A 13,464-nucleotide genomic window follows, 5' to 3' on the forward strand; every position below is an offset into this window, starting at 1 on the left:
CCATCTCAAAAAAAAAAAAAAAAAAAAAAAAAAAAAAATTTGAAGTAAGGTACCACACAAACCCTGTAAAAAAGAGAAATCTATAATTAAAGAAAGATAAGAAATAGATGGGCAAATAATTATATGAGTAACAGGAAAAATAGTGACACAAACACTGAACTTTGTTCTTCATTTCCAGGTTTTAAAAAGGGGAAAAACCATAAGGGTGTATATTATTCCCATTATCTAAAGAAAGAATGCTCAATTTATCAAGAGAAAAATTCTATATTGTAAGAATAATTTATTACCTTGAATAGTGATTCGTAGTCTTGAGTAGTATACAAACCCTTTTTAAAGGAAAAAGGTTCTTTTGAAACTTGACAAATACTTTTGAAAATTTCACTGTAAAAAATACTGATGTAAGAAATGAAAGTCTAAAGAACACTGTAAATGTACTTAATGCCACTGAAGTATACACTTAAAAGTGGTTAAAATGGCGTATTTTATGTTACATGTATTTTACCACAATAAAAAAGTTTTTAAGAAATTAAAATCCTACTTCAGGAAAATGTCTTTATGGTTATGAATTATCACTGCCAAAGAAGTTTTAGTTTAATGAGTGGGAAAATACTGTTTTTAAGCAATTACTGAAATGAAACACTAAACTAAAACATTTTTATAGAACTCCCAAACTGTCAAGTATATATCTCTTGACCCTGGGGACCTGAAGACTCCAGTTTAAGAATAATCTGGGCAAGGTGGGGTGGCTCACACCTGTAATCCAAGCACTCTGGGAGGCCTAGCAGGCGTATCCCTTGAGCCAAGAAGTTGGAGACCAGCCTGGGCAAGGTAGTGAAACTTAATCTGTAATCCAATGTAGGGGCAGTAGTTGCCACTGCACTCCAGCCTGGGCGACAGAACTAGACCCTGTCTCAGGAAAAAAAAAAAGAAAAAAAAAGGAGTAATCCGACCCAGAATACAGTTTTTACAGTTTGTGGAAACATACAAAGACTTTCATATACTGGTTACTTAACTGACCTTAAATGAAAGCCAGGTACAGGTTATTTTAAAATAAAATTATATCTTTGTGAAGGAATATCTATGGAAAGAACCTTCAAACCTAAAAGGAAGATTAATTATGTGAACCTTGCCTGTACTTTCTATCTTTGCTTCCAGCTTTTACAGTACTCCACTTCCCACATTCCAGTGAGGTTGTGAAATAACATTCTAAAAAAGAAATAAAGCTTTATTACTATGGTTTTCTTTTCTCACTGCTCACACTGTTAGTCAGAGACTGATAAATAAGGTTAGAGTTTCTACCTTTTCTAATCTAGATGGGCACGGAAACAGAGTCCTTTGGCATCAGAAAGTTACATCCACCCAAAGATATGAAGTGTTTTACTACAAAGCAAGGTTTAAGTCATGCCTTCCTTCACTGAAGTCTGTTCTTGAAAATAAATGACACCCATAATGCTGTCATCACTTCTTGCCTTCCTGGGCTAAGAGAAATTGTGGAACACAGAGCTTAACCACAATTTATGTAATTATGTAAATGAGTTATATTTATCTGACTGAAATGTAAAGGTGCAAAAAAGAGTAGCTATTTTTAAAACCTGTGTTTGATTTATTGCTACTGCCATGAAGAGGCCTTTAAATAAGCATTAAGTTACACTTGGTTCAACCTTGTTTATGAATAAGAAATTTCTTAAGGTATTTCAGACTTCATGTCCTATTGGGGGAAATATTTTGCTCAATAAGAGTGAATGGCTAGTTTATTAAAAATACCAAAAAGTCAAAAACAACCCAAATACTCATCAACAAAAATATAAATTGTGATAGACTACTCAAGAGTGAGAAAAGAAAACTATAGAAATAAACACACTGTTGATACACACTACAGCCTGATTGAATCTTAAAAACATGTTGAGTAAAAGAAGGCAGACGCGAAAGAGTTAAGTACTGTACAATTCCATCAATATGAAGGTCAAAAATAATCTGTGGCAATAGAAATCAAAGTAGTTGTTTCCTTTGAACTTAGTAGGGTATTGACTAGAAAGGGACACAAGGGGACTTTGTAGATAGTTTCTATATCTTTGTTGGCAAGTTTATTTCTCAAAATTCATTGAAATCTATAAACACTGCATTCAACTAAATGCAGTGCAATTATGCTTCAATTTTAAAAGTTAATGGTTTATTCCTATATAATCCCAATTAGCACTGGTACCAGTCTGCCTTTTATCAAAATTTACACACATTTTTGTCTCCTTCATATGTTATCTTTGCATTTGTTACACAGTTTTTTGTTTTGCCTTTTTTTTTTTTTTTTTTTTTTTTGAGACAGAGTCTCGCTCTATCGCTCCCAGGCTAGAGTGTAGTGTCGCAATCTCGGCTTACTGCAAGCTCCGATTCCCAGGTTCACGCCATTCTACTGCCTCAGCCTCCCGAGTAGCTGGGACTACCGGCGTCTGCCACCATGCCCAGCTAGTTTTTTTTTGTATTTTTAGTAGAGACGGGGTTTCACCGTGTTAGCCAGGATGGTCTCGATCTCCTGACCTCATGATCCACCCTCCTCAGCCTCCCAAAGTGCTGGGATTACAGGCGTGAGCCACTACGCCTGGCTGCTTTTTTTTTTTTTTTTTTTTTTTTAGTGAATATTATAAGCTCAGTAAATGTATGTTGAGGCAAACTGAATTCCATTTTAGAGCCAATTTGGGGAATTCCTAATCAAGGATGAGCAAATTAGGTATATTTAAAACTCACTTTAAAAAAGCTAAAATAAGCTGGGCACAGTGGCTCACGCCTGTAATCCCAACACTTTGGGAGGCCCAGGCAGGTGGATCACGAGGTCAGGAGATTGAGACCATCCTGGCCAACATGGTGAAACCCCGTCTCTACTAAAATACAAAAAATTAGCCAGGTGTGGTGGTGGGTGCCTGTAGTCCCAGCTACTTGGGAGGCTGAGGCAGGGGAATCGCTTGAACGTGGGAGGCAGAGGTTGCAGAGAGCTGAGATCGCGCCAGTGCACTCCAGCCTGGCGACGGAGACTCTGTCTCAAAAAAAAAAAAAGAAAAAAAGCTAAAGGTTTTTAGCTTCATGTACCTTGAGCTCAAAAAAGGTGAGGTAGGGCCGGGCGCGGTGGCTCAAGCCTGTAATCCCAGCACTTTGGGAGGCCGAGACGGGTGGATCACAAGGTCAGGAGTTGGAGACCATCCTGGCTAACACGGTGAAACCCCGTCTCTACTAAAAAAATACAAAAAACTAGCCGGGCGAGGTGGCGGGCGCCTGTAGTCCCAGCTACTCGGGAGGCTGAGGCAGGAGAATGGCGTAAACCCGGGAGGCGGAGCTTGCAGTGAGCTGAGATCCGGCCACTGCACTCCAGCCTGGGCGACAGAGCGAGACTCCGTCTTAAAAAAGAAAAAAAGAAAAAAAAAATGATTGGTTTCTCTGATGGAATAAAGATTTTTACTGAAAAGAAAAATGAGTGGGGGACCAAGTGCAATGGCTCATGTCTGTAATCCCAGCATTCTGAGAGGCCAAGGTGGAAGTTCAAGACCAGCCTGGTCAACATGGTGAAACCTCATCTCTACTAAAAATGCAAAAATTAGGTGGGCATGGTGGTGCATGCCTGTAGTCCCAGCTACTCGGGAGGCTGAAGCAGGAGAGTCACTTGAACCCAGGAGGCAGAGGTTGCAGTGAACCAAGATCACGCCATTGCACTCCGATCTGGGTGACAGAGTGAGACATCATCTCAAAAAAAAAAAAAAAAAAAAAGATGGGGGACAGCCTGTGTTACTATGTTTTATGTCTTATAGCTATGTGTCTACATTTAAAATTTTTATTATTAAATATTTCAGAACAGGGATAATCATTGGCAGTTTGACATCCTGTACAGCAAGGCCTGATATTCACTTGTATGGACCAGAAAGGCTGTACTGACTGTTAAACTGTTAAGATACTATATTTACATGCCAGTTGCAGCATAGTCGCTACCGTGAGCCTCCTGAGTACACCCCTGCTACACCGGCTACCCAGTCTTTCTCCAACAACACCCAGCAACTGAACCTTTGAAACAGATACACCAGACCCTATAACTGTGCCTGCAAATTAGATAATCTCAATGAAATGAACACATTTCTAGAATAACACAAACTATGGAAACTCACTCAAGAATAACGAAAATCTGAATGAACCCATAATAAGAAAAAATATTGAATTGGAGCTGGGTGCAGTGGCTCACGCCTGTAATCCCAGCACTTTGAGAGGCCGAGGTGGGCGATCACCTGAGGTCAGGAGTTCAAGACCAGACTGGCCAACATAGTGAAACGCCATCTCTACTAAAAATACAAAAATTAACCGGGTGTGGTGGCACATACTTGTAGTCCCAGCACTTTGGGAGACTGAGGCAGGAGAATCACTTGAACCCAGGAGACAGAGGTTGCAGTGAGCTGAGATGGGGCCACTGCACTCCAGTCTGGGTGACAGAGTGAAACTCATCTCAAAAAAAAAAAAAAACATCAAATTGGGAATTTGAAATTTGCCCCTGCCCCCACCCCCCTCAAAAAAGAAAAAAAGCTCAGATTCAGATGGCTTCGTGGTCAAGTCTACCGAAAGTTGAAATAAGAATTAATACCAGTGCTTCACAAATTCATGCCAAAAACTAGAAGAGAGGGAACACTTCCCAACTCATTCTGTGAGGACAGATTTTCCCTAGTAGCAAGATAGAGAAAAATATCACAAGAAAAGCCCAGTACCTCATGTGAATTTAGCAAACACAGCAATTCTCAATGAAATACTAGCAAACCAGTTCCAGCCACATATAAAAAGGATTATACACCATAAACAAATGGGATTCATCCCAAGTATGCAATATTGGCTTAAAATCTAAAAATCAATATATTATAATATATTAACAGAATAAAAGATAGAAACAACACAGTCATCTCAATAGATGCAGAAAACTCATTTGACAAAATGCAATATTCTTTCATGTTAAAAATAATAGACTAGGAAGAGAAGGGAACTTTTTCAGCCTGATTTTAAGTCCATTATGAAAAACCCATATCTAATATACGGGATGCTGAAAACTGATTCCTTCCTCCTAAGGTCAGGAACAAGACAATGATGTTTGCTAATATCCACTTATATTTAATATTATACTGGAGGTTGTAGCCAGTGTAATGTGTCAAGAAAAAAAAGGCATCCAGATTGGCATGGAAGAAGTAAAACAAGCTCTATCGTAAATTACTGATCTTGTATATAGGAAATCCTAAAGAATCCACAAATAAAGCTATTAGAACAAATAGATAAGCATGTTTGCAGGATACAAGATAAATACTCAAAAATCACGTGTTATTCTATACATTAGCAATGAACAATCCAAAAATGAAATCAGACCAGGCATGGTGGCTCCTGCCTGTAATCCCAGCACTTTGGGAGGCGAGGTAGGTGGATCACTTGAGGCCAGGAGTTCAAGACCAGCCTGGCCAACATGGTGAAACTCCATCTCTACTAAAAAGTACAAAAAATTAGCTGGGCATGGTGATGCGCGCCTGTATTCCCAGCAACTAGGGAGGCTGAGGCAGGAGAATCACTTGAACTTGGGAGGCAGAGGTTGCAGCGAGCCAAAATTGCACGACTGCACTCCAGCCTGGGTGACAGAGCGCGACTCTATCTCAAAAAAACAAAACAAAATACACAAACAGCAAAAAAAGATATCAATAACTCTATTTACAATAGAATCAAAAAATATTTAGAGATTTCTTAAAAAGAAATATAAGACTGAAAATTATAAAACATTGTTCAAGGAAATTTAAAAAGACGTACATGGGAAGAAAACACATATTCATGGATTGGAAGACTTAATATCGATAAGATGCCAATACTCTTTAAGTTGAAGTACAGATTCAACAGATTCACTCTCCATCAAAATTCCAGCTGGCTTCTTTGTAGAAACTGACAAGTTGATCTTAATAATAATATGGAAATTCAGAGAACCCAGAATATCCAAAACAGTTTTTCAGATGATGAACAAAGTTGAAGGACTCACACTTCCTGGCTTCCAAAGTTACTACACAGCTACAGTCATCAAGATTGTGTGTAGTAATGGCATATGACAGGCTGTGTCTCCCCCGGATTCATATGTTGAAGCCCTAACCCCTAATGTGACTCTATTTGGAGATAATGCCTATAGGAAGGAGTTAACTAAAGTTAAACAATGTCATCAGGGTGGGGCCCTAATGTGATAGAACTGGTAATTTTATAAGAACAGAAATAGAGAGCTCTTTCTCTTCACATGCATATGCCAAGGAGAGGCCATGTGAAGACACAGAGAGATGGCAGACATCTCCAACCCGAGGAGAAAGCCCTCACCAGACAACAGTCAGGCCAGCACCTTATCTTGGATATGCCAGCTCCAGAACTGTCAAAAATAAATTTTTGTTGTTTAAGTTACCAATCTATGGTATTTTTTTGTAGTAGTCAGTCTGAATAACAAATAGCCATTTGGGTCAGTGGAATAGAATGGAGACTTAGATATAAACCTGTACATCTAGAGTAAATTAATTTAAAATAAAGATACCAAGACCATCTAATGGGGAAAGAATAGTCTTTGCAACAAATGATGCTGGGAAAACTGGAGATCCACATAGAAAAGAATGAAGGTGAACCCCTAATTAATTCCATATAAATAATTCAGAATGTTTCAGACGACTACATTTGTAAGACCTGAAACTATGCAACTCTTAGAAGAAAACAAGAGTAAATCTTTAAGACCTTGGATATGGCAATGGATTCTTAGAAGTAACACCAAATCCACAAGCAACAAAAGGAAAAATAAATTAATAGACCTCATCAAAATTAAAAACCTGTGTGCTTTACAAAATCATGTATCAAAAGTCAAGACCATCAGTCCAAATGTGGGGCTTAAGAAAGAAAATCAAGTCTGGGCACAGTTGTTCATGCTTGTAATCCCAGCACTTTTGGAGACCAAGACCAGAGGGTCACTTGAGGCTAGGAATTTGAGACCATCCTGGGAAACATAGTGAGACCCCATCTCTACAAAATTTTTTTGTAAACTTAGCCAGACATGGTGCTGCACACCTGTAGTCCTAGCTGCTCAGGAGCCTTAGGTGGGAAAATCACTTGAGCCCAGGATTTTGAGGCTGTGGTAAGCTATGATTGTGCCATTGCACTCCAGCCTAGGCAACAGAGCAAGACTCTGTACATAAAAGAAGAAAAGAAAGTCAAAAGACAACCTACAAAATAGGAAAAAATATATCCAGTAAGAGATTCATCTAGAAGATGTTAAAAACATGTTGGGAGCTGAAAAGGCCAAAGGGATCATGACCAACTCAGCATTCCGCTGGAGGCTATATGATCAAACAGCAAACTGTTTATCATGAATGCAGGATGTTGGCAAACTGATACTGCCCTGCCACCAAAAGGTTTGCTGAGGACCTCACTCCCTGGCCCTGGGATAGTTATCTGTTAAGAAATCTAGCGCCTATTGTTCGAAGAATGCAGTCTTACAAGCCCGCCAACACCCACCCCCCACCCACCTCCATTTCTTGCTATCTCTTTTGCCTAATAAATACGGAGGGCTGTGTAAAGCTCAGGGCCCTTGTCCACTAGAGGCAAGGTGCCCCCGACCCCTTCTTCCAAATACACTCTTTTGTCTCTTGTCTTTTATTCCCGCATTTGCCCCCCTTTATTCAGTCCCATAGGTCCATGTGGGTTACATAGTGGCACCCCAAACAGCAACAGGATTGGGTGCTCTACAAAAATACATCAATAATAAAAAAACAATTGGCATTTCATCAAAGAAAATATACAAATAGCCGACAAGCAAATGAGAAGATACTCAACATCTTGATCATCAGGAAATAAATAATGAAAACCACAATGAAATAGTACTTTATGGTTGGGCACAGTGGCTCATGCCTGTAATCCCATCACTTTGGGAGACTGAGGTGGGAGAATTGATTGAGTCCAGGAGTTTGAGACCAGTCTGGGCAACATGACGAGACCCTGTCTCTACAAAATATACAAAAAAAAAAAAAAAAAAAAAGCCAGGTGTGGTGGCTTGCAACTGTAGTCCCAGCTACTTGGGAAGCTGAGATGGGAGAATTGGTCGAGGCTTCAGTGAGCTGTAATCATGTCACTGCACTCCAGCCTGGGCAACAAAGCAAGACCCTGTCTCAGAAGAAAGAAAGAAAGAAAAAAATATCACTTCACACCCACAATGACGGCTTGAAATTGGCGTTGACAAGGATATGGAGAAAGCAGAACCCTCGTCACTGCTGGTGGAATTACAAAGTTGTGGATCTGCTATGTAACAGTCTGATAGCTCCTCAAAATGATAAACATAAAGTTATTTGAACCAGCAGTTCCTTTCCTAGCTATACTCAAGAGAAAGGAGCATATGTCCATGCAAAAATTTTTACATAAATGTTCATAACAAGCATTGTTTCTAATACCAAAAATTGGAGACAACCCAATGGCCATCAGCTGATTAATACAGATTCTTTGGCTACTCCTTGAAATTCTTACTTAGTAGATCTCTGTTGGAGCCTTGGTAACTGCAAGCATATGATGTGATTATCATTCTGGTGTTCTGGGAACCAATCTTAATATACCCTGCTCTACCCTTACCTTCTTGATTTTACTCTCCCAAGCCATGCCTACTATGGGATATAATTTCTTCCATACAACATGAAAGAAGCAGCCACCTTTCGCACTACTTAGGTATCTTTTTTTTTTTTTTTTTTTCTGAGACAGGGTCTCACTCTGTCACCCAGGCTGGAGTGCAGTGGTATGATCTTGGCTCACTGCAACCTCCACCTCCCAGTTTCAAGTGATTCTCCTGCCTCAGCCTCCCCAAGTAGTTGGGATTACAGACATGTGCCACCATGCCTGGCTAATTTTTTTTTTTTTAATAGAGATGAGGTTTCACCATGTTGGCCCATCTGGTCTTGAACTCCTGACTTCAAGTGATCCACCCACTTCAGCCTCCCAAAAGTGCTGGGATTATAGGCATGAGCCACCATGCCTGGCCAGGTATCTTTTTAAATCTTGTATGAAATTATGTCACTGTTCTGTTGACAAACATCTTGTGACTGCATTTTCTCTAAAGTCCAAATCTCTTGACATACCTATGATATCCACCATAATCTGAACTCAATTTACCTCTCCAGCTACATCACTCACTGTACTCTAATCACACTGACAATAGACAACTGTACTTACAAAATTACAGGTTTGGAAGTGGCAATACACAAATAACCATCAGCATCATGTATTTCTGGCAGGGTTGATTCTCATATATAAATTTATTCTTTGAGTTTATAAGTTTATAAAATGAAACTTCACAAATAGAGGAACTTTTTTTTTTTTTTTTTTTTTCTGTGAGATGGCGTTTCACTCTTGTTGCCCAGGCTGGAGTGCGATGGCGTGATCTTGGCTCACTGCAACCTCCGCCTCCTGGGTCAAGTGCTTCTCCTGCCTCAGCCTCCCCAGTAGCTGGGATTACAGGCATGCGCCACCACACCAGGCTAATTTTGTATTTTTAGCAGAGGCGGGGTTTCTCTATGTTGATCAGGCTGGTCTGAAACTCCCGACCTCAGGTGGTCCACCCACCTTGGCCTCCCAAAGTGCTGGGATTACAGGCATGAGCCACCGCGCCCAGCCATAGAGGAACTTTTATGTTTATTCTTCAAATGTATTTCCAGTATTTTCTCATGTAGTACCCTCTGTTTTGAGAAAAAAAAAAAAAAAGTCCCCCTACCCCTCAGTTCTCCCCATATTTGCCTCTTGAAATTTTTTTTATACCCAGGCTTACAGTGATGTTGTCAAAGAAGAATTCAGTCCATTTGTGCTCTGTAACAGCAGTCCCTAACCTTTTTGACACAAGGGACCAGTATCGTGGAAGACAGTTTTTCCACAGACCGGGGCAGGGATGGTTTCAGGATGATCCAAGCTCCTTACATTTATTGTGCACTTTATTTTGTATATATATATGTGTGTGTGTATATATGTATGTGTACATATATGTGTGTGTGTGTGTCTATATATGTTTTTTTTTTTTTTTGAGACAGGGTCTCACTCTGTTGTCCAGGCTGGAGTGCAGTGGTGGATCTCAGATCACTGCTCTCTAAGTCTTCTCAGAGTTAATCACTATTCCTGCTATTATCCCCTTGTACTTTGTTTGTACCTATTAGAATGTTTATCAATACGTAACATTAAAATTCTCTACTCACCCTGGACTTAGCACAATCTGATTTGTATTACAGTTAATTGTATAGTAATATTTATCTACCATTCCATCTAGATTTTGACCTTTCTTCTTGAAGTCATGAAATGATTCCATTTATTTTTGAGTAATTCTACCTTCCTAATTATTTATTTTGCCAGCTCTTAGCACAAAGAGTTATACATGTTAGAAGCTCAAAAATGTCTCTTGAGTAGAAATAAATTGAAAAGGCAACTGAAAGCAGATACAAACTGTAGATGAAGAAAACTGCTTTTGATACTGGTTACCACCATGTATTAAGTAAAGTCAACAGCAGAAAAAGTGTTCCATTATATGTCTTTTTTTATGGTGCTTTAAAAGCTTATAATCCTAGACATAGTCATGCAGATTCATATATACTCCATACAGAAACCAAGATTATAAATACTAATTCAATGAATAAAATGCAAATTACATATCAACAAATACAAATGGTAAACAAACTCACTTAATGGTTAAGGAAGCAATGGTTTCATTCCCAACAAAGAACTAAACACTTTAGGTAGTTTTGAAGAAATGAGAAGATGCAAAGTTTCTACAGAAGTAAAAACATAATGAAGATCAGAGAACCTCTTAATTATGATTTTATTATCAAAGTGAGAAGGGCATGAGGAAACCATTACATCTTTTGTGATGAATTTCATGGAGAAAATTTTGTTTTTTTCTTTTTGAGACAGAGTCATGCAATCTCGGCTCACTGCAACCTCCTCCTCCCAGGTTCAAGTGATTCTCCTGCCTCAGTCTCCTGACTAGCTGGGATTACAAGTACATACCACCTTGTTCAGCTAATTTTTGTATTTTTGGTAGATACGGGTTTTCACCATGTTGGTCAGGCTGGTCTCGAACTCCTGACCTTAGGTGATCCACCCACCATGGCCTCCCAAAGTTCTGGGATTACAGACGTGAGCCACTCAGCCTGGCTAAGAAAATGGATTTTAAGGGTAATTCAAATGCCTAGTAAAAGACTGATTAAGTACTTGCAGAAGAATGTTTCTAGTATCAAGATAAGGAGGTATAATGGAAAGGACATAACTTTTGACATCTGGTGACTTTAGTTCCCAATCTCACCTTTACCACTCAGAAACTGTAACATTATTGATAATTAATACTACGAGTGGAATATAGAAGTTAAAAAAATGAATGTTATCTCATGAGCTACACCAGAGTAGTCCAAAGGGTATCCATATTTTTATAAAAAGAAAGAACAAAAACCTGATGTATAAGGATAAATAATTATTTCGGAGACTAGTACCTCCTTAATACATATTCTCCCCTTGAAATCTCTACTTTTAAGCTGGGCACATTGCCTGTTAGAACAGATAGATCTAGCATTCTTTGCAATTGAGTGTGACCACATGACTATATTCTGGCAAATAACATGCAAACAGAAGTATTCTCTGAAACCTTTCAGGAAATTTCTTAAAGGACACCAGACATATACCCTTTGCCCCTTCCCACTTTATCTCTTTATTCTGTTGCTTGGAACATGGATGTGATCACCAGAGCTCCATATTAAACTATGAGAGTGAAGGCCTCATCATCAAGACTGTGAGGCTGAAACCTGCAAGCCGCCTAATTCCTAGACTTTGAGATAACCACTATACCTGCCCTATGTTGACTACCTCTGGACTTTAAACTTTGTCTTATTTAAGCCACTATGCTTTGGGGTATGTTTAACTCATGTAATGATTATGGTTTATTTTCTAAATCAGACTCATCTTCCTTGTTGATACTCCCAAAAAAGCAACAGTGACATTTTATCTACCAAAAAGTTGTTTTCCTAATACCAAATTCTATAATTTTCCTATACATTTCCTTATTTAATAGTTGTTGAATCTTAAGTTGGGGTCAGATGTGGTGGCTTACACCTGTAATCCCAGTACTTTGGGAGACTGAGGTGGGCGGATCGCTTGAGGTCAGGAATTTGAGACCAGCCTGGCAAACATGGCGAAACCCTGTCTCTACCAAAAAATACAAAAATTAGCCAGGCATGGTGGCATGTACCTGTAATCCCAGCTACCAGGGAGACTGAGGCACAAGAATCACTTGGAGGTTACAGTGAGCCGAGATCATGCCACTGCACCCTAGCCTGGGTGACAGAGTGAGACTCTGTCTCAAAAAAGAAAATAATAATATTGGTTGGAGGAGAATGGTAAAGTGAATTGAAGAATACAGGCTGTAGAGTCAGACAGACTTGGATTCAAATTCTCATTTTCTCACTTATTAGCTATATAATTTGGAACAAAGTTCTTAACCACTCTCGAATCTTGATGTTGTTGAGATAATAGATCTAAAATATCTGGTACATGGTAGGTTCCCAATAAATATTCCTTTTTTTCTCAATTGAATTTTAAGATCCAGTTCATATACTATTCCCTCAAACATATTTCTTTAATTTCCTACCTAGAAATTGCTGTGGACTGAATGTGCACTCCCCACCAACTTCATATATTGAAGCCCTAACCCTAAAAATGACTGTAGTTAGAGATAGGGTCTTCAAGGAAGTAGTTGAAATTAAATGAGGTCGTAAGAGTCAGGCCCTAATCTAATAGGATGGGTGAATTTATAAGAAGAGAAAGAAATACCAGGTGTGCCCATGCAAGCAGAAAAAGCCATATGAGAAAACAGAAAAAGGCATCCATTTCCAAGCCAAAAAGAAAGGCCTCGCCATAAACCAACCAATCCTATTGGCACCTTGATCTTGGACTTCTAGCCTCCAGAACTGTGAGAAAATAAATTTCTATTGTTTAAGACACCCAATCTGTGGTACTTTGTAATGGAAGCCCTATCAGACTAATAAAGAAATCCTCAAAACATACTCATTATGTCTCTCCTTATATCATTTTTTTTTTTTTTTTTTTTTTTTTTTTTTTTTTTTTTTTTTTGAGACGGAGTCTCGCTCTGTCACCCAGGCTGGAGTGCAGTGGCCGGATCTCAGCTCACTGCAAGCTCCACCTCCCGGGTTTGCGCCATTCTCCTGCCTCAGCCTCCTGAGTAGCTGAGACTACAGGCGCCCGCCACCTCGCCCGGCTAGTTTTTTGTATTTTTTTTTAGTAGAGACGGGGTTTCACCGCGTTAGCCAGGATGGTCTTGATCTCCTGACCTCGTGATCCGCCCGTCTCGGCCTCCCAAAGTGCTGGGATTACAGGCTTGAGCCACCGCGCCCGGCCTATATCACTTTTTTAAAGTTACTTTGGTTT

General features: G+C 39.4%; 1 protein-coding gene across 4 annotated transcripts in view; it reads left to right on the forward strand.

The window, feature by feature from the left end:
* Window positions 1-13,464, forward strand: part of AAMDC (adipogenesis associated Mth938 domain containing) — a 69,183-nt gene that overhangs the window by 1,248 nt on the left and 54,471 nt on the right. For 2 of the 4 annotated variants that reach the window (XM_065528772.2, XM_065528771.1), the window contains exon 2: window positions 8,916-9,033. The exons of the other annotated variants lie outside the window; for them this stretch is intronic. In XM_065528772.2, the coding sequence (XP_065384844.1) occupies window positions 9,022-9,033 (12 nt within the window). In that variant the 5' untranslated portion in view covers window positions 8,916-9,021. The remainder of the gene's footprint in view (window positions 1-8,915; window positions 9,034-13,464) is intronic. 4 annotated transcript variants of the gene reach the window in all.

The sequence above is a fragment of the Macaca fascicularis genome, chromosome 14 (genome assembly GCF_037993035.2).
Source record: "Macaca fascicularis isolate 582-1 chromosome 14, T2T-MFA8v1.1".
Lineage (NCBI taxonomy): Eukaryota > Metazoa > Chordata > Mammalia > Primates > Cercopithecidae > Macaca > Macaca fascicularis.